General features: G+C 42.5%; 1 protein-coding gene across 3 annotated transcripts in view; it reads left to right on the top strand.

Annotated features, from left to right (window-relative positions):
• Nucleotides 1-26,150, top strand: part of cdk12 (cyclin dependent kinase 12) — an 81,309-nt gene extending 55,159 nt beyond the window's left edge. For all 3 annotated transcript variants that reach the window (XM_084329966.1, XM_084329967.1, XM_084329965.1), the window contains 5 exons: nt 17,741-17,857; nt 17,961-18,092; nt 20,189-20,412; nt 20,771-21,205; nt 23,555-26,150. In XM_084329966.1, the coding sequence (XP_084186092.1) occupies nt 17,741-17,857; nt 17,961-18,092; nt 20,189-20,412; nt 20,771-21,205; nt 23,555-24,201 (1,555 nt within the window). In that variant the 3' untranslated portion in view covers nt 24,202-26,150. The remainder of the gene's footprint in view (nt 1-17,740; nt 17,858-17,960; nt 18,093-20,188; nt 20,413-20,770; nt 21,206-23,554) is intronic.
• Nucleotides 26,151-26,689: the final 539 nt, after the last annotated feature.

Genomic DNA, 26,689 nt, shown 5'->3' with positions numbered 1-26,689 from the left:
ATATAATTATATATATTATCTACAGTGCGAGCATTTCCCTTGTATTTGGCCCTAATAATATGTGTGTGTGCGCCACCCGGAAAAATCATTTACTCGAGACGAGTGACGATTACAAAACAGCTCCGCTGTTATAATAGTCCCACATTACACAAGGCGCATAAACGTCCAATCACAGTAGCGCCCGAAAACAAAGTCACGGTACCGGCTTAGGCAAGTTATACATTCAGAATCAGACAACGCAAAAAAATCAGCCAGCCATGAAGCCCATTCATTTTTATTTTGAGCAAAAGAGAGACGAGGAGAAAGAGAGGAATCCGGCTGACATGGCTTTTGAAGTGATATTCGCACGTGTTTTTGCGGGTCCAGTCCCCACGGTATGTTGACAGAATTCGCAAAACACCTTATCGACTGAAGCATAAAAGTCATTAGGATACTGCTCTGCTCTGAATTTAGGGCTTAGTGGGGAATTTCTTCCGACGTTAACGTTAACGACGCACCGAAGCAGCTAGACCATTTCTCCGTGTTGTGTGTAACACGCAGCGGTCCCCGCCTCCTCCCTCCTTGCAACAAACGTTCCACCCAAAAACGGAATTTCTATTTCATAATGAATTAAATAATTGTATAAAGAATTTTCAATGTTCTGTCATCTAATAATATATTCCATTACCTTTCCTATCTGTATCAAAGTCAAAATGTTGGTATCATAACAACACTACAACATACAAAAGCAGCTTGACAACCGATATCCTTTGCGTTTGATTGATTGAAAACTTTATTAACAGATTGCAGAATGGGTACAATACAGTACAGCTCAATACACACAAGTTAAGGGGATGCAGACCAGAGAAAGACTTTCGTCTTGTTTACATCAGGGTCCCCCATTTTCAATTCATAGTGTGCACACGCACAGTATAATAATGCATGAGATAAATAGTTAATAAACTCTGTGTTACTTGAACAATTTTCACTGTGCTCCTAAATTTCTTTGTGTGCTCCTAAATTTTTATTTAGATTTTATTTATTAACATTTTATTTAGGAGCACATGTGCTCCTTGGGAAAAAGGTTAGCGTAGAGCCCTATATATGGAGACATTAACATTACATTATCAAACATAGGGACGAAGACTGTAAAAAAAAGTGTCAACAATGTTTTATAATCCTTATGTTAATTTTCATCATAAAAATTCAGTGCCCCCGAAATACAAAAAAAAGCCCCCGAAAATCAATTAAGGGGGGCAAAAAAAGCCCTTGAAATTTTTTTTTAATTTCTAACCCTGATTTACACCCTTTGAAGCTGAGGATTTCCTGAATCAAAATGCAGCAAATAACCCAAAGCATGACGAAAATGCCGGAATCAGTTAAGCCTCTCTCTAAATATATACCAGTGTTGGAATGACTTTATTGTGTTCATCAATGAGGTCATTCCACCAGTGTTGGAATGACATTGTTGTGTTCATCAAAGTAGCAAACGATATGCAAGTCGTCTATAACAAAGTGTACTGTGTATAATACGATTCATAATACATTATAATTTCAGTCTCTGGTCTCTGAGGGGACAAATAAATATCAATGCAAAAAGTTCTATCTGGAATATTCTGGGTTTATCGCTCAAATGCCCTGGGTCTCTTAGATCATTCTGGAATGTAAAATAGTCTAGGCACTAGTATATTCTACAACCTTCTAGAATATAAGGCACCATGACAACGAAGCATACAACTCTAACAATAACATTCGGTGTGCATACACATAGCAGATAATAAATTAAATGAAGTGCAATCAGCCCTTAATAATACTTTAAAATTATCCACACATAAACGTATGAGCACAGCAAGGTTATTCTAACAATTTAAGTAATCACTCCATTAAAGGCACATTGAAGCGCTAAAAGGCGCTGCTTTTCTATCTTATCTAATCAGTTAAATCGGTTCTAGTGGCTTCTCCACGTTGATAATTATTTATCTCTTATTCCTTATCTATATCTTTCCATTGATTTTTATTTTATTTAATTTTTTCTTCTCATTACTCTATATTTTTTAAATATAATTTAACTTACATTGTTCTTTTCCAATGTTCTTCACATTAAGGTGTCAATATTACTATATATTTTTTAAATATATTTTAACTTACATTATTCTTTTCCAATGTTCTTCACATTAAGGTGTCAATATTGATCTACAATCTTTTCCTTTTTTTTTTCCCCCCACACGTTGGTGGAGGGTTCAAAGGAATATGTCGATAAAGGTTTATTCTCTTTTTATTTTATTTTTTATTTTTATCTTTAGGTTATTTATCACAATACTTCATTACAGTAAGGGAAGGTGCAAGACCAAAAGCGACATTCTATTGCAATAGAATGGAAATGTTAGATCCTATGGCAATGAGCATAGGAAAATTAGGATTACAATGCTCAGGTTGGGCAATCCGGTGGACCATGGGAGAAAGTCAATCGCGGAGGATGTGTTCTTGGAACATAGGCATGTTCGACTTTCTGGGAGAGGGGAAAATAGGGGATTTTTATTTGTATATATATATGTTTTTAAGCTCAGCTCTCAACGGGACCTCATTAATTGGATGTGCATCTATTGTAGCTTCATACTCCAGAAACATTACCAAAAACTACACGAAAACATGCATAGACTATGGCTAGTTTGAATATAATGGTATGGAACACCGGTGGGATAAACAAACAACACAAGCGCAAAAGCGTGCTTACACTGATGAAAAAAGAACATGTGGACGTGGCTCTATTAAGCGAAACGCACATTTTAGAGGGAGACATAAATACGTTAGCGGATAACATATACCATAATATTGGTCACTCTTCTTTTGCTACGAGAACTAGAGGGGTAGCCATAGTCGTCAGACGCAAATTAAATATCGAATTGAAAGGGGTATGGTCGGATGCTGAGGGGCGCATAACTATAGCTAGGATTATACACAATAACAGGAAAATTGCATTGGCAGCGGTATATGCCCCGAATTTGTACGAAGTGGGTTTCTTCACTTCACTAACAGGAGAAATGTTAAACCATCCCGAGTACTCATATATAATAGGTGCGGATTTTAATGCCATTTGGAACCCAAGGATGGACAAAACTTACCTTTCCTTCTCCAGCGAACAAAAGAATTCATCTAAAGCATTAAAAGATTGGTCGAAATCAACAGGAGTAACTGATTTATGGCGTTCACTTAACCCCATGACCCGCAAGTACTCCTGTCGTTCGGCGAGACACAACACACTATCCAGAATTGATTACGTCTTTGCATCCCCGAGAATATTTGATAAATACGAAGTGGAAATGACACCCAATGCGCTATCAGATCACTGCTACTTAATCCTGAAAGCAACATTTGGTACACTATCTACCCGGGCCCCAAGATGGCGTTTTAATTCGATGCTGCTTAACAACAAGGAATTCATTACACAAATTAAAGAAGCTCTCACAGTATTCCTACAAGATAATGCTAACTCGGTGCAAGATCCCAGAATATTATGGATGTCGGTAAAGAATATGATCAAGGATTTCTCGGATAGATTTACCTCCATATTGCGCAAAAATCAAAACACAAAACTGTCTGAAATGGAAACGCTTTACTCAACGCTTTTTAATTCTTTAAAATACAACAACTCTACTAGACTAGATAACCAAGTTAACATTCTAAAGACAGAGATCAAAGCAATGTACAGACAAAAATCGGAATTGCAAATACGCAGCACTAGACAACAGCAGTACTTCCAAGGTTCTAAACCTAGTCACCTATTAGCCATGCGACTAAGAATTAATGCAAAATTTGCAGATATAACTGCCATTAGGAAACAACAAGCTCTAGTAACAGAACCCAAAATAATAAACGATACATTCAAAGAATTCTACTCCGATTTATATAACTCAGAAACGACCTTTGATCAAGACAAATTAGACACATATCTTAATCAAATTACTCTCCCTAAACTTACGGATGAAGACGCTAAACAGTTAGAAGTACCGATCACATTAGAAGAACTCAAGAAGGCCATATCCGGAATGAAAAACGGCAAAGCTCCGGGAATTGACGGTATCCCATCAGAAATGTACATTTCTTGCTGGGACATATTTGGACCCTTATTACTAAATATGATCTTATACTCAGTCAAAGAGGGAAGCTTCATTGAACACCAAAATACCGCACTCATTTCAGTTCTTCACAAAAAAGACAAAGACCCCACTGAATGCGGTAGTTACCGTCCTTTAAGCCTCCTCGGAACCGATGTCAAACTGTACTCTAAGATATTAGCCATCAGATTGCAAAAGCATATGACGTCTTTAGTTCATACGGACCAAACAGGCTTCATAAAAGGTCGCCTGATCAATGATAACATAAGGCGAATACTGCACGTACTAGATACAGACAAAGAGGACATCACACCTAAGGCGATACTATCCCTGGATGCTATGAAAGCATTTGACAGGTTGGAATGGTCGTTTCTATGGGCAGTATTGGAAAGGATGGGGTTAGGAAAAGGTTTCATTGATATGATTAAAGTACTATACAAGGACCCATCGGCCAGGATTACAACAGGCACATTCATCTCCGATATCTTTCCGGTATCGCGCTCAGCCAGACAAGGTTGCCCTCTTAGTCCCGGACTATTCGATCTATCATTAGAACCTTTAGCACAATTTATAAGACAATCCCAACACATAGAACCAATAGTAATCAAGGGCACACATCATAAAATTAGTTTATATGCGGACGACGTAATATTGTTCATGCAAAACCCCAACAACACATTGCCGCTTATACTCAAGTTGATAGAGAACTTTGGTGATTTATCGGGATTTAAAATAAATTGGCCTAAGTCGGCTTTTCTTCCTCTTAACACCAGTGCAAAAAAAGAGACAACCCTCCCAGGTGCGATACCCATGGTCAAACATTTCAGATGCTTGGGTGTGGAAATATTTCCCACCATAAGACAAACGGTGAAGCACAATTACACAAAAATACAGAACAAAATCAAGGACGACCTGGACAGGTGGGCAAAACTTAAAAACTCAGTACAGGCAAGGGTATCAATAGTTAAGATGGATGTATTACCAAGAATCAATTTCTTCAGCTCAATGCTTCCGTTAACTCCTCCAGAGGGCTACTGGAAAAGATTACAAACCTCCACATACAAATTTATTTGGAATAACAAACCACCTCGCATAAAAAGATCCACCGCACAGAGAAGTAAAGCAGACGGTGGCATGGCAGTCCCAGATTTTTTACAATATTTTAATGCCTTCACATTAAGACCATTGAAGAAGATATGGTTTGACCCCGAGGCTTTGGTATCTTGGAGAAAATTAGAAGAAAACATAGTAGCCCCACAGAGATTGAAAGACATAGCATACACTAAACTTTCAATCAAGCATTGTGAGCGAGAATTTGGCCCAATAATAACCCATGCAATCAGGACATGGCGGGAAACACAAAGGAAATTTCCTAACCATCAAGTATGGCATAATCACACTCCCATATTCAATAACAATGCTCTCTTAATGGGAAAACGACCTATAAGATTCCCTGTATGGGAAGAAAGAGGCATACACTCATTAGGGGATATTTTTAATAACAAGGGCCTCTGTAGTTATGTCGAAATATGCATAAAGTTTAACCTCACCGAGTCCACATGGCTTTTTTACATACAGTTACGACTTTGTATGAGATCTCACGGTGTTCCATTACACATACCAATTGAACACCACAGATACCACAAATTTTTCTATGAAAGAGATACATTGGGAGGTTTTGTATCAGGTTTTTATTATCAATTACTAACGTCCTCGTACGAAACCCTTCAACTAGACAATGTCTGGAGGAGGGATATACCAGACCTGGAAAATGACTTTGATTGGCAAGGAGCCTGGGCAAATGTCCGACTTACATCAAGGAACCCGGATCATCAACAAATCAATCTGAACTATATTCACAGGACATACTTGACTCCTATAAGGCTGTGCAAAATGGGGCTTATACAAGACTCCAAATGCTCCCAATGTACAAATGGGGACGAAGGAACATTTATGCACATGTATTGGGACTGCCCACCAGTTAAGGCATTCTGGAAAGATGTGTCCCAACAATTATCAATACTCGTATTTTGGAATATACCTGTACACCCCGCGGTATTGCTATTGAATGATGTTTTTGAGTTTGCAGTGAACCCACAACTAAAAAGATTGGTTTTATCGGGTATCACAGTAGCTAAAAAACTGATTGCATCACGTTGGTTTCAACCGGAAAAAATGTGCCGGAAAGTGTGGTTTCTTACATATCTCGATGTGATATATCAAGAAATATCAACAGCAAGAATTCTGGGGCTCAATGAATCCAAAATGTTAATGTGGTTAGAAGTGGTGGAGAGAATAAAAGCTAGCCTATAATGGTGATGTCTGGTTAGGAGTGAGGGATAATGGAGGTACTATCCAAGAGGGGGTCCGGGAGGGGGGGGTTTGAGCTGGAGCATATGTGTGTAGGGTTTTAGAAAATAGGTATTAGGGGTATATTATATACTAACATTTATATAATTGTAACTTCGCTGGATATACACGGTATACGGTTAAAATGTTATTATTGACTATTTTTGTTTTATCCTGTTTCTGTACTTGCATATATTTTAACCACCTTTACTGAAAGTTTCATTATACATTGTGTGTTGAGTACTGACTTTTAATACGTTTTGTTTTGCAATAATAAAAAAAAAAAAAAAAAAAAAAAAAAAAAATCTCAGTTCTTCGCTTGATATAATTAATACAAATGTCCAATATAACGGAATTCGTTAGCTCATAAAAATGTGATTATAACAGACTGCTGTTTAGTGTCGGACCGACTGCCCACATACGCAGTCTATTTTATTTCAAGTCAGCAGCAGCACGGAGTATCGAGGGACTTATTTTATTTGGAATATATTAATGACTGTATACGCAAAAGTAGCCTCGTTTTAAGTAATAATATTATAAATCTACATGCCTTGAGGATGACATTCTTTATATAGCCTGCCTATCAATTGTTTTAAAGCTCAATAAACTATGACCGGAATTAATCTCATTTGTCCGGTAGATTGAAATCTTGCAGGTCACGGAGACCGGCAACATTTTTTTCTAACGGAAACCCTGCTCCAGTCATAATATCTATGGCTCCGGCAGCTAGCAACGTTCGGTTCATATCGATACTCTTATTTTGAAAAACCCTGTGGCAACTCGACGAGTCATATCCGCCCAGTCCGTGCTAATGTCTGTGTGGCGCAGGGCGGTCAAGCAGAGGAGCAGGGCTACACAGCAGTGCGCCTATTTTGCGACCCGAAATAATTTTTTTTTTTTTCTCACAACGGGTCAAATGCATCTAACATGCTTTGCATCCTCGCCATTCCTTTATGCCCACATCGCCCGAAATTAACGTTAGTGTGGACTGGGGAAAGGGAAATAAGGGGGGGGGGGGGCACTCTCCCTTTCTCTGTGTATGCGTGCGTTTGGAAAGACGAAGTCACTAGTCAGGACTCAGGACAGGAGTATATTATAGTAAACTGAGGATTACTGAGGATGGACAGATAATGTTGATATTCAAATATAAAAAAGTTTCGAGAGGAGCGGAAGTTTGAAGACAGACTAGACTACATAGTACAATATGATGCGGGGGTGGTGAGTTGAAACAGTGTGTGTGTCCCGACCCCACTTCTATGTTTCAATAAATTATTTGCATTTAAAACTATTAATGCTGACTCATTCCTTCAGTCCACTCAAAATGATGCTAATATTCCTTATGTTGTTTATGATATTAATTGAAAATAGCATATGAGAGTATTATATAGTAATAATAACACATGGCGATATACTAAAAAGCTATTTATAATTTTTGGCTGGTAAAAAATCTGCCTGGCTGGTAGTTTTTAAAATTACCAATGGCTGGTAAATCAAAAAGTAAATTTTGTTCCCTGGATCTGTGACGTGACCTGCCAAAATAAGAGTTTCCTATGGGTTTCCCTAATTGAAGATACTTACGTTACATGTAGGGATGCACCGATCCGACTTTTTCAGTCCCGATACCGATAACGATACCTGGCTTTGGATATCGGCCGATACAGAGTACCGATCCGATACCCATACCATTATCTGAAGGGGGAAAATGGAAAGAAAATTCTAACCCTAACTAACCTTACTGTCATGCACTTGTCCTAATATACTAACCTACACTTTGATGAACATTGTTACTCAGCTGATAGAGTTGTGCCATTCCTGATGACTTGTCGTACAGAACTTGTCTGAGACATCTCGGGTCTGGCAATTAAAGAGTTAACACATTGTCTGCCAGACCCGAGATTTCTCGGGTTAACTCACCCCATGCGTTGGCTGCCAGACCCGAGATTTCTCTGGTTTTGATCGTTTTTTCTTTTATTCGTTTTTTTTATTCATTATTCATCCACGGACCTCGGTGTTACCATAGGGAATCATTCTGAAATCCCAAAAGTGCAATACCGGCCGCATCCTGCTAGGTGGCAGTATCGCCCACCCTTTGAAACCTTATTTCACAGTGCGTTACATTTAAACCCCTCCAGGCGCAGAATTTAGACGGAGCCAAGTAAATCGCTTCATCCGACCATTTCGAAACGCAAGCATTCATGATGTAACATACCGTAATTCCTCTAATAGTAACCGGTATTCAATTAAAAACCGGGTCTCTATTAATGACCGGATGCGCTGTTGAGCTAAGCAATTATAAGCCGGCCTCCTAATACAAGCCGGGTTTCATGTATATTAGAGGAATTACGGTATTTCCCTCAACGGATTTACCATAGGCAATATATTTTGTTATTGTTGTTATTTGCTGGCCTGGCTGTGCAGTAAATACCATATAATGGTATGGTGTTAATGTTTACCAAGAGAGTAAGCCTACCTCAGAATTGTATAAAACGAAGTTATTATTATTATTATTATTATACCAGTATTGTGATTGCACTATTTTACTTTATTTAACTTTTTTTGACCACCTGTAATTGCACTGTTTACTACCGTATTTCATACAGTACTTGGTTTCAATAAATGAACCCACTCAGTACATTTTACTGGGTTCAAACTGACACAAAATGTTGATTTATTCATTATGATCTGTTTAAAAATGAGAAATATAGGCCTCTCTTATACATGCCTCCTCCTAATACAAGCCTGGTATCCGCTACAGTTGAAACAAATACAAGCCGGGGTTACTATTAGAGGAATTACGGTAATGCCTATTATATACCTTTGAATTGGAAATAGTACCTTGTACAGGCGAGCAACGCTATTAGCAGAATTCACTTATTGCTCCATAATAGTTACCAGGAATTAGCCAGGATCACTCTGAAACTATACAATATTCACCACGCTGGATTCAACCGGATAAAATGTGCCGGAAGGTGTGGGTTCTTTTTTTTTAAACTAAATTTTTATTAACATTTATAGACAAACAACACTTACACAAAAATGGATCCCATAACACAATATGAAAGAATGCAGTGAACATAAATGGTTACATGAATAGCATTGTTGGTTATGTTTCCACTACAGTTGTTTTTCCAGGCACTTAATACAAAGACTGATTGTTTACCGCCCTTGAACAGGTATAGACAAATTTAATACCTACTCCAAAGGATTAGATACTGACTAAGGCAAATATGTATGGTATGGGTCCAGTGACCCTCCTTGAATTTCTTTCTTCTCTTATCCTTCGCCCTTTCTATTTCTTTTATACTAAATTTCTCTTTGCCTTTTGATTCACCCATTTACAAACCACATCTTCCTTGATTATTAATACAACATTGTTAAACAGACATAAATAATAAAGTACAACAAATATAATACAATTGTAATACCCAAATTTTTTTTAAATTAAAATCAGAAAATACTAACTAAGTCAAAAGTGTGTGACATGGGTTCAGAGACCCTCCTTGAACCTCTTTCCTCCTTTACCCTTCGCCCTCTTGTGATGCATTTGGTTCTTCCTCTGTGATGTCGTTTTCGTTCCCCTTGTAATCCTCCCACTTTCCCCATCTTTCTCCAAATTTCTCTTCCTGTAACCTCAGCATGTGTGTTATCCTCTCCATATCCTGTATCTCCTCCACTATTCCTACCCATTGTGCTATTGTCGGTGGGTCTTCTTTGTACCACAGTCTTGTTATTGCTTTTCTGGCCGCTATCAACATTATCTTTATTAAATATTTGTCCCCCCCTTGTATTCCCTCGTGTGTCAGGTCTCCTAAGTAAAGCACCAGTCCTGTTTGTGGTAACCCGTATCCTAATATTCTGATCATTGCCTCCCCTATCTCCTCCCAATACCCCTTCAGCTTCTGACATCCCCAGAATATGTGCGTGTGATTTGCCCCCTCCTTCCCACACATCCTCCAGCATGCTCTTTGTGTTGGTGCATATTTTCCCTTCAGCTCTGGGGTTATAAAGAATCTGATTATGTTTTTCCATCCAAACTCTTTCCATATCCTCGATCCTGTTGTTGAATGTTGCACCTCGCATATGTTCCCCCATTCCTTCCCTGTTATTCCTATCTCTAGTTCTCTCTCCCATTTCTCCCTTATATAATCGGTCGTGTGTCCCTTGCTGGTCATTATATTTATGATGAATTGAAAATGGGGGACCCTGATGTAAACAAGACTAAAGTCTTTCTCTGGTCTGCATCCCCTTAACAATTGTATGTATTGAGCTGTACTGTACTGTACCCATTCTGCAATCTGTTAATAAACTTTTCAATCAATCAATCAATAGCCCGGTACAGTGCTGATATTACCCTTCCTTTCCCTCCTTCGTATGCCCTTACTATCATCCTAATTATTCCATTCTGTTCTTCTTCCCTGTCCCCTCTTATTTCTTTATTATAGTAATCTCTAATCTGTAGATATCTGAAGTGGTCCTTGTTTTCTAGTCCAAATTTCTCCTTAAATTTTTGTAGTGTTTGCATTTCCCCCTTCTCTATCATTTTGCATATCGCTGTTGCCCCCCTCTCCCACCTTCTGAATCCATGGTCCAGCCTCCCTGGTTTGAATCTCTTGTCATGTGCTATCCATCTCAGAACCCCTGACTGCTTCTCTAATTTGTGTGTTTTTACTACTCTGTTCCATATGGTCAAGGTGCATTTGGTGATAGGATCTAACAGTCCCTCTTTTTCTTTGAACAGTTCCCTATCTCCCACCAGAGCTTGTACCTTGTATCCCTCCCCTTCTTTTTCAATGTATTTCCATCTTGCCTCATATTTGTCGTTACACCAGCACGTCACTGCTCTCAGTTGCGCTGCATAATAATAATCTTGTAGGCTGGGTACTGCCATCCCTCCCTCTTCCTTTGGTAGTTGTAGTGTTTTATATCTGACCCGTGGTCTTCTCCCCGCCCATATGAACCTCGATATCAGTCTGTCCCACTCCCTGAATTGATTCTGTGGTATTTGTATCGGTAGTGACTGGAACAGGTACAGTAACCTTGATAGTATGTTCATTTTAATGACCTCTATTCTTGAATTGAAGTCCAAGGGCATTACTGTCCATTAGGGGTGGACGGTATACGGTATAAACGGTATTAATTTGCTCTACGGTATGGATTTTGACTATACCGTTTAACCGGTAGAGCAGCTCTAAAATAGCAATGACGTCATGTAACCACAGCGCGACTATTTCAATAGCATTTGCCCCTAAAAATAGATAGAATTAGTCATAGATAATAGTTATGTGCAAACTGGAAAAAGTTATTTAGGAGGCTTCGCGCAGTGGGCGTGTCAACACGCAATTGTCATTTCATAATAAACGCATATCACCGCGGCGCACAGCAAGTTTCAATTTCAGTTCCTGGCATTTTTAACCAGTGGAGAAAGGTAAGATATTTCCATCGTTTTTCTTATATGAATTATTCTACGTTAATAAAACATACCTGGTGATCAACTACAGTTTGCTGTAAACATTACGATATGTGTGTAGTGTTATGATAACGACGGGAGCCGGGAGGACGGCGTGCAGCAGTGGATTTGCGAATAGCATGCAGCTGCAGAGCCGCAGAGCCAGGGGCTCTTTCAGGTCTGGTCACAGGCCCGTCAAACAGCGCCCCCCCACCAAAATGAATTGCCAATGGCTGAAATGAATGACCTGAAAGAGCCCCTGGCTCTGCGGCTCTGCAGCTACATATGCTTCTAGCAAAATCCAGCCCCGCTGTTTGCAATGGGAGCAGGAGTCTCGACTCGGGACTTATTTTATATGGAATATAATGACTTTATACGCAAAAGTAGCCTAGTTTTAAGTTAAAATATTATAAATCTACATGCCTTGAGGATGTCATTCTTTATATAGCCTGCCTATCAGGCAAAAAAAATTATTCTAACCGAAACACTGATACCGTGATATATACCGTTACCGTCTATGCTTCAAATTATACCGTGATATAAATTTTAGACCATACCGTCCACCCCTACTGTCCATCTCTCTAAGTCTCTCTTGATGTTCTGATTTATCTGTGTATAGTTCGCCTCAAACAGTTTCCCCACCCCTCTCGTGATGTTCACCCCTAAGTATTTAATCTTGTCCATGTCCCATCTTATCCCGTACTTTTCCCTAATTTCCGTCGTTGGGGTATAGTTCCATGCTAAGGTCTGTGTCTTTGTCACGTTTAGTTTGTATCCTGAGTAGTGGCCATATTCCTTCAGTAGATCCATCAGTGCCGGGAAGCTCTTGTCTGGTTGTCTCGTGTATACTATCACGTCGTCCGCAAATAGGCCTAGTTTATATTCCGTTCCCTTTATCCTTACTCCCTTGATGTCCTCGTCTGTCTGATCAGTTGTGCCAGTGGTTCTATGAAAACGGCGAAGAGCGTTGGTGAGAGACAACAAGGTGTGGGTTCTTACCTATCTCGATGTGATTTATCTAGAGATATCTACTGCATGAATTTTAGGTGTTAATGAAGCCAGCATAGCAATCTGGTTAGCTGTGGTGGAGAAGATGAAGGGAAGCATATGAACTTGTAATTTCTGATGTTAAATGGAATAGTGGATGTATAGTCCAAGAGTGGGTCCTGAGGGGGGGGGTGGAGGGGGAGGGAAGGGGAAGGAAAGAGCGAGGAAGAGCGAGGAAGAGCACATGTATTGTATTTATTATTTTTATGTCTTTTAATCTACATTTATTTTGATTTAATTACTGGACTGTCATTATTGTTATTATTATTTCTGTCATTGTCCTGTGATTTATCATTGATTTTTACTGTTACTGTATTGTTTGTTTAGTTTTATGTTAAAAAACATTTGTTCACAAAAAATATTCACCACGGTATAACATGCGAACGTACATGAAAAAATCTATTCTTTTTCACATGTTGAACGATGGATTAACGTGTTTGGTTAATTTTTCTTATTTTTCTCGACTTTAATATCCTATTTAATGCCAGGGACCCGTATGTTGCCGTTAGAAGCCTTACTGCGAAGCCGAGGGTGCAGTACCGGCCAGATTCTCCCAGGTGGCGGTATCGAGCTGCAGTAAACCTTGTTCCAGACCCTTGTGTTGCACTGTAAGGTATCCGGGCGCAGATTTTTACTACACGGCAAGGCTATAGGTTCAATCTGTTGCATCTAAACGTCTACGGGACATCCGATGCATATGCTGTGATAGGGCTGGGCGATATAACAATAATTATCGTGATATATTTTAATAATCGATATCGAAAAAAAATATATATATTCTTTTAATTTTAATTTTTTTTTAACCTAGAGACAGTGGACAGACTTGTCTTTCTTGCCTGCAACTTAAAGTAATGGCTTTGCTTGTCCAAATGACAATACTGACCAAATTGAGATTTATTTTTCTCGTCTATTTATTTTGCTTTCTAATGTAAAATACAGTTTGAAACAGTCTGTACACAGTAGGCTATGTGTGCTAGCAGAGCTAGTCTCCAGTCACGAGTCACGGTGCACATGTGCGGTGGTTTGTCCACCAAAAAAGCGCCAAAAGATAGAAAATAAACGAGCAGAGCCAGAACTGTTCAACTCCCCTGGAGCCACAGCCAGCAGAGAAGCCTGTTTACTTTCGCTTTCAAACCAGCTGCAGCCTGAGAACTGGAGTGTGTGAGGGGATGTAACGCTAAAGATGGCGGCAACAACAAAGAATTGCTGCAAAATAAACATAGATCTGTTGTAAAAAAAAGAAAAAAAATTATACTTAACAATATCGATAATTATCGATATCGCGTGATATGATATTGTTATCGCAATATAATTTTTTGCCATATCGCCCAGCCCTATGCTGTGATTGATTATGCCGTGGCCCTAATCGACATTGGATGTACCAGATGGCGATCAAACAATTGGAATATTATTTTTGGAATACTCCCGGCTACAGGTAAGGACTATCTGATGTAAATTCTGGCTTGATTGTGCGGCACGGTGGTGTAGTGGTTAACACTGTCGCCTCCCAGCAAGAAGGTCCAGGGTTCGATTCCCGCTTGGGGACCAGGTTTCCATGATGCCAGGTACCCAGGTGGGGTATCTCCCAGGCCTTTCTGTGTGGAGTCTGCATGTTCTCCACGTGCTCGCAAGGGTTTCCCCCCCGATAAGATAAACCCAATGGAAAAACATGCACAACAACAGATCGCTAACGCTGTGGCGTCCTTGACGGAGACTGACAGGAGCACTTGGATTGGCCCCCGGGGCGCGGCTCACGTCAACGCCCTATCTGCTCCCGGCTGCCCATGGGGGGGAAGGACGACGGGATGGGTCAAGTGCAGAGACTTAATCGCATTAGGCGACACAAGAAAAATTGCATGTGTTCCTGTGTGTCTGCCGCCCATCGCATGTGTCGTTTGCATGCCAAATAAAGACTTCCTACGTCCTGCATTATTATTATTATTGTTTTCATACCGATCCAGCTGATTCGCGTTTTTAGCATTCAATACTAATGCCGTTACTGGTAATCAATAATCAGAAACGTCTCCCCCCCCCCCCCCTTCATGCATTCATGATGGAACATGATACAGATCAAATTCATTTGGATTTTTAACTCTAGCTTGTGTAGGGCCGAAACGCCATCGATTTAACGTTATTAGCTTAGCGCCTTATAACTAGCCTTGCAGGAATTATTCCAGACCATTCCGATATAATGCTCATATTCATCACGGTATAAAACGGGAATGTATTGATGAAACAAATATTTCTCTATGGCATATTGAAGGGAAGGTTCATACTGTCAATTGACAATGACATTGGACCCATAGCTATAATATAAAATATAGATTTAGCTCTACAAACAAGGTGACACACCTATCTTTTAAAGTGTGGCCTAGCTAGAACAGGATGAGGCCAATAGCTGGCACTGATTGAGTTAATGTCAAATGAGCCATAGTATTGTCTCCATAGCTATAATATAGAATATAGATATAGCCCTGCAAACACCACAACGCACAGTGAAATTCCCTATACAGTGCTGGCACACTACGTACAAAGATGGGTAAATAGCGTGGCACTCGAAGTGTTAAGTCTGATTGGCGAATGTCGATTGGCGAGTGTTTGTTTTCTGGTCCATGGTGTTTTCTCCCAACCTCATAATATGCGGTTGGAGAGAGAGCGGGGGGAGAAAATGAATGAATGTGGATGAGAGCCTTGGTATTAAGTGGTTGTAGCTACGGCTGTGGGGTGCAGGAGACATGATCCAATACGCCTGAGTCTCCTGAACACCACATTCCTGGGTGTAATCATAGATGACAGGATATGCTGGAAACCACACATCAGTCATGTAAAATCCAAGATGGCCAAAAGTGTGGGGATTATGTATCGATCCAAGAATTGTCAACCAAAGGTCACTTCTCATCCTCTACCATGCACTTGTAGTCCCATATTTAAATTATTGTCTGGAAGTATGGGGTAATACTTATCGTTTCAATATATCACCTCTTTATATTCTGCAAAAAAAGGCCATAAGGATTGTGTACAATGCTAAGTACAACCAACACTCTACCCCATTGTTTTTACAAGCATCAGCTTTTAAATTATGGGACTTGATCAAAATTAAAACTGCCTAAATCATGTTCAAAGCTTCACATAACTCTCTTCCAACCCCCATCCAATATCGGTTCACTGAGAGGGTAGAAACCAGGATTTATAATCTTAGAGGGAAACAGAAACTCCAGCACAACCGGGTGTAAGAACCACTCTAAAATCTATGTGTATATCTGTTTGTGGAGTAAGAGTATGGAATGGATTGGACGAGGACGTTAAATTGAGTAAAACTAAAAACATATACCAGTTTAAAAGAAAGTAAAAAAAAAAAAGGAATATTGGAAAGGCATAAGGAGGAGGGTGAACATGATGTTTGGCATTAAAAGGAGTATGTATATAAAATATGTATTGACTGGTCAGACTCATGTGTGTCTTGTTGAGATGTCGGGGGATGTGGGAAGCGGAGCTGTGTTGCATGTTGTGTGTGTAGCAGTTGATGGTCGGGGTGTGGGGAATGGAAGTTCACAGGCTTGGCTTCTTCCATCCCACTTTTAGGACCATGGGTGGTGTCTGTTGTTGCTGTTGTCAATGTTTTGTGGTGGTTGTAGTGTTGTTTTGTGGTTGTCTTGTATTGTATAGGTTGTATGGTTTGAAATGAACAAATGAAACTGATACTGATACTTGTTTAGTTTAAGAATAGTGGGCAGGTAACCATAAGATTTATTCTTCTTCCTGCTCCTTTTGCCCATGGTAGAACTGTATTTATGATTTTGTATGAAAACTGTATGATTGTATTGCTTCCATGTGGCAAATAAAAACTCTGAATCTGAATCTGAAACACAGAGATCAATCCCAAGTCGATCGGCACTTTCTCCGCCGAGCTATAGTTGCTTTTTCACACCTACTCCCGAACTACACATGCGCAGATTGCCCGCGGAGTTTAGGTTCATCAATCTGCTCATGCGTAGTTCGGAGTAGGTGCGAAAAAGCGACTAGCTCGGCGGAGAAAGTGCAGATCGACTTGGGATTGATCTCTCCGTGTTCAGGAGACTCAGGCGTATAAAAGTCTATTGGATCATGTCTCCAGCAACCCCACAGCCGTAGCTACAACCACTTAATGTCAAGGCGCTCATCCACATTAATACATTTTCTCCCCCACTCTCTCCTCCATGAGCTCAATGTAACGAGGAAGTGCAGTGGTCTATAGCTGCTAGCGGTTGGGTCTACCAGCTAGTCCACATAATGAGGAGACGGATCACTCTGGTCCTTTTAATGGGGAAATCTGTAACTAAAGCTGGTGGCAACAACAAAACTACTACAAACCTATTCATAGAAAATAATAAAAAGTGGTTTTATGTTGAGGAAAATTATGATTTATGACATGTTGAGGTGAAATGTTTGATTTAAAGATGTTTTAAATTAATCACAATCTCTGCCAAAAGGCTGGGAATGGCACAGTGAGTGGTTGCCATGGTAACTAAAGACGGTCAGAAATCACTGTATTGCACATGCGTAGTATCTGATCTAAGTGGGCATTTTTCTAGCAATCTTTTTTTATTTTTTATTATCAAATGAACAATTATGTGATGTAAGTAATTGACCAGTGACTTCAAATATGAAAGACAATACGACACGTATTGACAGATTCTTGGATACGGATGACTCCCCATTCAGAGAGATGAGTGGTCTGGCGACTTCTCTTTAGAACGACTTTGCTATAACAACCTCTGTTGGAGACACTTTCACTTTAACTCTCTCTTCCCCTCTTGTCACCCAGCCGTCTGTGTGGGAGTCCCTGTCCTGCTGCGTGGCCCGACGTCATCAAGCTGCCCTACTTCAACACCATGAAGCCCAAGAAGCAGTACAGACGGCGCCTGCGGGAAGAGTTTGCCTTGTATGTAGCCACACCGTTCTCATGCTCGTCCTACGCTGTAGCTGCATTCTGCCTCGTTTCTGTAGTTGAAAATATCTCCCATCTCCCTCCCTCCCTCACTCAGTCTACCCAGCCAGGCCCTGGACTTGCTGGACCGTATGCTGACCCTTGACCCTGCACGCCGCTGCTCTTCAGAGCAGGCTCTTAATAGTGACTTCCTGTGTGACGTGGATCCCAGCAAGATGCCGCCACCTGAGTCAGTAGTCCTTCTGCCTTTTTTTCTGAACTTTTTTCTTTTGAGCATGGATATAAAAAAAAGAAAAGAAATTTAAACAATAATACACCGGGTCATTTCAACATATATATTGCATTCTGACACTCATGGAAATCTTAGGAATGTCTCAGAATTCTAAAAAATTGTTTGAATAAAGTTTCAGGCACCCCAAAGTCTTTAGAAATGTAATGAAAATGTGTGCATAATGTCATCTCTCTCCTCTCCTCTCCCCCCCCCCCCCCCCCCAGTTACCCAGTGACTGGTAGATGTTTGAACAGTTACCCAGTGACCGGTAGATGTTTGAACAGTTACCCAGTGACCGGTAGATGTTTGAACAGTTACCCAGTGACCGGTAGATGTTTGTACAGTTACCCAGTGACCGGTAGATGTTTGAACAGTTACCCAGTGACCGGTAGATGTTTGAACAGTTACCCAGTGACCGGTAGATGTTTGAACAGTTACCCAGTGACCGGTAGATGTTTGAACAGTTACCCAGTGACCGGTAGATGTTTGAACAGTTACCCAGTGACCGGTAGATGTTTGAACAGTTACCCAGTGACTGGTAGATGTTTGAACAGTTACCCAGTGACCGGTAGATGTTTGAACAGTTACCCAGTGACTGGTAGATGTCTGAACAGTTACCCAGTGACTGGTAGATGTCTGAAAAGTTTCCCAGTGACTGGTAGATTGTTACCCAACTAACACAAAGTGGTAGTTGTAACCAAATCAATACCGGGAACAGCTATTCAACATGCTATCAGAGTACTGGTCATGGATCAGCAGAAGCGTGTATGAACCCGTAGGGTTTCATCTACAAGGCTCCAGGCAGAATGCTTCACACAATGACACCTATGGGAATGAATGTGTTGTACATACAAGGTGTCACTGTGCTGTATCAATTGGATAAAAGTAAAATATTTGCTTAAAAGGAGCACTTTGCCGATATTCTCTTTTTTGGTTCATTACAATTTACTCAATAGCCTAGTAACAGACACAATATTTCTGACACTGGGAATACATTCCCTGAGATCCATAGATGTCCCTAGATACCAAGAACATGCAAATGGACCTTGTAGAAGTGGAGCAATCTTCCATTTACTTGGGTATGTACTTTTAGGCGAATTTTCTGAAAATATGGCTAGGGTTTAACCCTTTCACTACCACTCTACAGAAGGTTAACGCTTTACTATCACCCTACAGACGGTTAACCGTCGGAACACCGATTTCCCCAAACACTCGAGAGGTCTATTGGCTGTTAACATCAACTTCAGCAATAAGCCGATGTGTTCTGCTGGCTAATGACCTGCTTCACTATAGCCTACCTGCCTACACTGACGTCTGACGCAGGGCTTCTGACTTTATAGCGAAGTCTCATATTCAGGAAATAACACCAACTACAAAGGTAGCATAATAATTCCAAAAGGTGAGGAGTGACGGCTGTTAAATATTTTTCAAAGATATACCGTTAGATATACTGTAGATATGTTATGATAGAATATGTACCAGCAGGGGCGGCTACGTGGCGTAGTGGGCAAGGCGCTCGCCACGAAATCTGGAGACGCTGGGCTTGCCTGTTCGAGCCCAGCGCTCCACATTTGCTTTCAGTTTAGCTGGTCGTCCGTACTAATACACATTGGCCGTATTAGGGGGTGGGAAACTGATGGGTGGGGATCGGGCGTTGTGGACAGCGACTCCTACAGGTCGGTTGGTGCGCCTGCGCAGTAGAATCAGGAAGTGTCGGGGGCAGCGTGAGCCTCCCACGCGTTACTCCTCGCCACTGAGAGATCGAGCTGCGCAGGTGAAAAGATGCGACTGCTGTTACCTCAAGTACCGGAGGGGACTTGTGCTATGTATGACTTAGTCCACATTGCAGCCGGCTTGTGGGAGGCAAGAAACAGCGTTCGTGACAGGGGAGGGTTGAATTGGATGATACGAAATTGGGATGGGAGAAAAATATAGAAAATGGGAGAAAAAGTGGATAAAAAAAAATAGAATATGTACCAGCAGCAGCACTGTGCTTCGAGACACAGTCTATGTTTTTGTATTTCTTTTCATGTAATTTGGTCTTGTGTCTCCAGTCTCCCTCACTATCAGGACTGCCACGAGCTGTGGAGTAAGAAGAGGCGACGCCAGCGCCAGAGCGGGCTGCCCGAAGAAGTGCCTAAAGTGCCACGTAAGACCCCAACGGGGACCTCCAGTGGAGAGAACAGCCGGCCCCAAGCGAGTCCCGCTGGAGCCCCCCCGCCGCCGCCACCACCCGGAAGGCCGCCCTCCGCGGCCATCTCGGCCAATGAGCTGTCGGGTGAGTTGAGAGTGCCACCTTCTTGGAGATTCAATGCACCCTCGGGGCTTTCCCCAGGACTTGCAAACAAGATGGTGCTCAATTGCATGTAGGGGGTGGTCTGGAGGGACCCGTCTGCGAAAAGTACAGTGTATAAGGATGCATAATAGTTTAACACGAAAACACGTGCACACATACACACACACAGTGGAAGAGGGCCGAGCATTCACGTATTAGACAATGATGCATCCGTTTCTAAGCTGGCTCAAAGCTGTCGCTGCAAAAGAAGAATCGCCCCTATACCATTATCATGTTGTTTCTTCCAATTTTGGACCTCTGCTAAGACAGTTTGTGACCCTGGTCCTGTGTGTGTCTTCAGGCCTGGGCGTCAATGCAGAGCAGCTGAACCAGACGGAGATGGCTCTGCTGCTGAAGCTGCTCCAGGGACAGACGGACCTCAGCCTGCCCCAGGTGGCCCAGCTCCTCAACGTCTCCAACCCGGAGAATCTCAGCCAGTCACTGTCCGCCCTCAACGAGGCCTCCCACCACCAGGAGGCTCCAGAGAACCAGGCCCAGGCTCCCGCCAGGTCGGCCGCCCAGCCCCCGGAGCCGCCTCCCGAGCCCCCGGAGCTCTCCCCGGCCACCGGAGACCCGCCCCTCAGTCAAGAGGACCAGGCCAGCCTGCTGGCCCTCATATTGGGCCATATTATGAAGCCACAGGCCGAGGGGGCAGTGCAAGGCGATGCGAGCAATGGTGTCCAATCTGAGGAGGTGGTGATGCACGGTTCATCTGCCTCTACCACAGACCGCAAGGGCAAGTCTGGTTTTAGTCTCTAGGGGGAAAACGGAGGGCAAGTCTGGGTTTAGTCTCTAGGGGGGGCAGAGGGACAGTTGAGGTTTAGCCTCTAGGGGGAACAGTGATTAACTAAAGGATCAATTAACCAAAATGAGCTAATTGAACTGAACCAACAGTAACATTTGGAACATAAAGTGTAGTTTCTGGGGAGCGGTAGGTTTGGGTTCAATTATCGAGTATTCAGCCCAGTTATCCCACCCACCCCCCATTCTTATCTCTCGTTCCGTTCTCCCTGGTGTACACCTCATATCCCCCTGTTAAAAGCCCACGTTACACCCTCACACATACTAGAAACACATAAAAGCTGGCAAGTTCCCAACAGGCCCGACTACCAGCGACCCCCTTTCACATGGGAAGGGCCATGGGCACATGGACGTCTCATCGGTGTGATGAATGAATCTGTGGAGAAATAATAGCGCTGGTAGTGTCAGGAGGAAGAGAATGGTTCACACTGTACTTTGACACTTTGACCCTCTACCCCTTCCCCCCCCCTCTCTCTCTCTGTTTCTTTTGTTTCTGTATCTTTCCCTGCACCCGTTTCTTCCTCTCTCCATTTCATTAAAAAGCAGGCGTCATGGATTCTTCTTTACATGAATTGTTGCTTTAAAAAGAAACGGTCTGTAATGTCAGCCTTTTTATGAAGAAAATCTAATAAATTATCAAGTGCAAAAATAAATGCTTTGAACCTTTAGACGTCACCTGCATGTGTTTCTTTTAACCTTTTTATTTTTGTTTTGTTTTGTTAGTCACATTTTTGGTTTTTAAGTGTATATGTAAGATCTGGTGGTTAAGTGTTATTCGTAGTATGAATAAAATAAACCACAACTTCTTTTTGTCTTGAGTCACACTGCTGCCGGCACTGTAAAAGTAACAGTCCCCTTTGCCTTGGGTACAGTCTCACGGGTGTATTGACCTATCTCAAACCCCGCCCTCTTTTCTGCATCCTCCAATCACAACTGTCACTTCCCCTCGAGGGTATAGCCACGACGGGTGCCGGCTGTGGAGGCCCCCGCTTGTGACTCGACAGCCTGTTAGAGACGGCCGTACTCTGCAGTGGAATTGAGATCAGATTCTAGATAACGATATATACTCCTAATGAATCAACATGTCTACATTGAACTCACCCTGTTTGTCTATCAGTAGAACATGCCGCACCCCCCCCCCCCCCCCTAATGTACTCGCTCCGTTTCCTTTTTGTCTTTAGATTGAGGAAGTCCATTGTCCTTATAAACAATATGTCAATATTTGCATTTGTCTCGCATACATTAATGTTTCACATTCAGCTTTTTATATTCCATATTAGTTGATAAATTCCTCCACGAAATGTTGAGCTCACTGATGGCATGATTTTTTTTATATTCTAGTGCTAAAAGAGGATTCTTGTGCCCTTTTAGATCTCTATATATATACACCCTACCTCTAGCCGTTAAAAGGGTAAGTTCAGAATTTTGGAGCCCTATGTCCTATGCGGCAATGATGTTGGTCCGTAGAGTCCTCTCAGGACGATCCATGCCATTCTTCATACTGGATACTTGTAGCTCTGACTAGTTTGATACAAAACTAATGCAAATTGGTCACACTCCAGTCTGTACAAGTCCTGAAATAAACATTAAAACCTACTCCACAGTGCACCCAAAGTAGGTTTCAGCATGTATTTCCTTGCTTGGACAGATTGCCCAGTGGCCCTTGACTTTGTATTAGTTGTGTGGTTAACCAGACGGAGCTGCAAGTATCCAGTATAAAGAACGGCATGTATTGTGCTGAGAAAGGAGTCTACCGATCAACAACATTGTTGGTAAGTAGGAAATGGGGCTTAGGGCTGAACTTACCCTGTGTATGATTATTTGAGGCTGCATCATAGTTATTATTCGTGTTAAGGACCTATGAATTAGTAGCACTGATTTCTCAAACAAGCAAATGGAAAAAGGATAGATTTGAAAAGATAATTCCATAGAAACGTAGACGCGGTAGTCGGTATCCACACAATGGTTTGCATCGTGGATTAATTAACATCACTTACTAAACTGACATTTTTAGAACAATACAAACATTTTCCATGTTTGTAAAAAGAAAAATGAGGATGAAGGTGCAACCATTAGGCTGCTTTGTCCTCCCTCTGGTGGTGAAGATTGTAAACTACAAGGTTGCTTTCACTTTTGGTAACGTTTTACAAGAGCTATAGGTACAGAGTATGAAAGGACTGTTCTCCTGTATTGTGTGTAGATGATTGAAAGGACGAGCTGGATGTCCTTGTCCTATAGTCACTATATTCAAATAACAGACCTGTTCTTTCTCTGACCCTTTCAGACGGCGTGTTGTCGAAGTTGAAACCACCTGGTACCAAGAAGGTCCCCCCGTGCTCGGAGCAACGGCCCCCCTCGCCACCGGGACCACCCCCCCCATCGGCGGCCAGCCAGGACATCAGTCCCGCTGTGGCTGCCGCCCTGCTGCAGCTCATCTCCCAGCAGGACCCCGAGACGCGGCCTCCCCAGTGCAGCAAGGCCCCTTCTCCCACCGTGGAGACCCCAGGCAAGGGACGACCCCCTCTTCCCCGGGCTGCAGGGCCCCCGTCTAAACCCTCCCCTCTTCCCCGGGCTGCGGGGCCCCCGTCGAAACCCTCCCCTCTTCCCCGGGCTGCGGGGCCCCCGTCTAAACCCTCCCCTCTTCCCCGGGCTGCGGGGCCCCCGTCTAAACCCTCCCCTCTTCCCCGGGCTGCGGGGCCCCCGTCTAAACCCTCCCCTCTTCCCCGGGCTGCGGGGCCCCTGTCTAAACCCTCCCCTCTGCCCCGGGCAGCAGGCCCCCCGTCTAAACCCTCCCCTCTGCCCTGGGCCGCAGGCTCCCCGTCTAAACCCGCAGCCACGGCCCCAGCAGGACTGGTGACCGCTTCTCCGACCGCCGCGGCACAGTTCCCCAAGGACCAGGACCTCCGCTTTGCCCACGGAGCCGCTCGCTGATCCCGGCTCCAGAGAGCCCCGGGCCGCAGAGGGCACAGCACTGGCAAGCCCCGCCCCCCCACCGGGACGAGGCCGAGGAGGAATGAAGACGACCCGCCTACTGACTATGACTCGATGGACCAGGGGAAGACGCCTCTGAGTAGGTTGTGAACGGTTGACTGTTGAGGACGGCAGGAAGGATTGTGAAAATCTTTGTGTGGGAGACTGAAGGTAGACGAGGCCTTTTTGGAGGAGTAGTAGAACATGTAGGCTCTTTGTGAGAGTTGTGGACGTGGGGTTCAGCTGATCTGAAACTGACCACCCGCCACTCCTCTCCTGTCCTCATGACTTGATGAAACTGATGGAATTTCTAGATGAAATTGGTTCCCAATGAGTGCCACACATGGAATGCGATCAGCTGTGATAGTTAATTTTTGTTTTGTTTTTGTTCGTATCTTTTGCAAATGAAATGATTGTCATGTCTACTGCAGCGCCCACTAGCGGTTAAGCTGCCGCGTGTGTTGGTGAGCGAGGAAGTAGTGTCTCTCCGTTCAGAGGCGGCTGGTGGGGCGTCTGCAGCGCCGGCGGCGGAACACCGGTGTGGCGTCTGGGTAGACGGATGAGGCCGACGAGGGCACTGACGTAACACTGGAAGACGGGAAGATTTTACTGTTAAACTTTACACGCTGGCTAGCTCCCCCATCTATAACCTTGTGCCTCCTTTGTGACCCCAGCGACCCTCGAATGACCTTAAAGGGCAAGCGTTACTGAAGTGTCCTCCTCTGGATCCAATGAGCACACACACACAACATAAGAGATGCATTTGATCGGGACTGTTGCTTATCCTTCGTCAAAGGCTGATAGAAATCTCAATCCGTTATCGACCCGCCAGTCGAAGCTCTTATTGTACTTCCCGTGTACGCCGGTGTGCGCTCACCAGTCCGTTTTGTATCCATTCACTTAAAGGTGCTGTAAGTGAGGATTAGGATACGATTTCTCTCTTCACCCTCATTTCACCAGGCAAGTCATAAAAACTGTGGCAGAATTTGCAATTAAAATCCAGCAATTCGCATATCCTATTTCTCGCCTAAAGTTGTCGGAAACCTATTTTGGATAACCGCTTAGGTGGGGAAATGATGCATAGGAATTATGATCATTGATCATATGATCGTGATCCGATCCATGATCGGTATGGACATATTAAATATGAAATAAAATTATGACTTAAGATCCAGTGAATTCCATATCCTATTTCTCGCCTCATATTGTGGAACAGAGGAACTGGGAAACCCATGTTACTGACCAAACACTGAAATGTATTATCGAAATGGAACACTTAAAAGAGAAATGAGCTTACAGCACCTTTAACGGGTAACCCTTTGTGTAGTAACATCTCTCTGTGCCTGTAGTAGCCTCCATGCTCCTGTCTCAAACATGGGAGTTAAAACTATGAGGATGGGTCACAGCCTCCACGTTCTCATGGATGTTGTTAAAACACTGCAGGACCACGCTGCTTTCTTACAACGCCATTTTGTCTCCCAGCAGGAAAGAGGAAGACATTTTTGAAAGTTTCAATGACCACACTGACCCATCCTTCGAGTAAACCACCTCTTTGTGATGCACACTACTCTACTGGTCACAGCTTTAAGTGACACCCTCATGACACACACACACACATCCTGAAAGCTTTTCCTGGTGGGCTCTGAACGCCTGCTCTAATACGTCTGCCCTTTGCCTCCCTGCAAACTTGTGCAGCAAAAGCTATTTGTGTGATTATTTTCTACTTAAAAGATGCAAAAAGAAGAATACAAAAAGAAAAGGTCCATGCTGTTTTTTTTTTTTTTTTTTTTGCGTTGGGAAAAGAAAATGGAGGCGAAATGTTTCATGCGACTGTAAAAAAAGAAAAGAAGAAAAAGAAAAGATATTTTGTAATATGTGTTTTCTCTGTTCAGTTTATTAAAGGAAGTCACGCGGCCAGTGGAATTGTTCTCCCGTGGTTTCTTTCGAGGCCAAGCACTTCTCTGACCGTCCACCAGGTGGTGGTGTTTAATGATGCTAATGTATGGGAGTCATTGGTGGCCTCAACGGGTGGCCATGAGGTAAAAGCTCCAGATTGTGTGCCTTGATTTCATATGGCTTTTATTGTTTTATGTTACGTAGAGCGACAGTATGTTACAATAATACCATTCAACATGTCATGTCTCCCTATTCTATTGGGACAAATTTCATTTCAAACATTTATTTCAACTCCTAAGACAGAGTTTACCCTTATTTACAGCAATGACAAACTTACAAAACAAGACAGTTTATCAGCAATTTCATACAGGCACAACAAATAAGAATAAACAATAAAAATAAAAATAAATATCGGCTAAGACAAGTCGACACAGTGGTCTGAGATGCAGCGAAAGAAGGAAGAACCTTCAGAGTCAGTTGGAGGGCATTCCAGATGTTGGAAGCATCAATAAGCAGTTTTTCCTCGTTCAGAGCAAACTAGGAACCCTAAGAA

The sequence above is a fragment of the Notolepis coatsorum genome, assembly GCF_963971535.1.
Source record: "Notolepis coatsorum genome assembly, chromosome: 14".
Classification (NCBI taxonomy): Eukaryota; Metazoa; Chordata; class Actinopteri; order Aulopiformes; family Paralepididae; genus Notolepis; species Notolepis coatsorum.
This window is presented reverse-complemented; position numbering and strand designations above follow the sequence as displayed.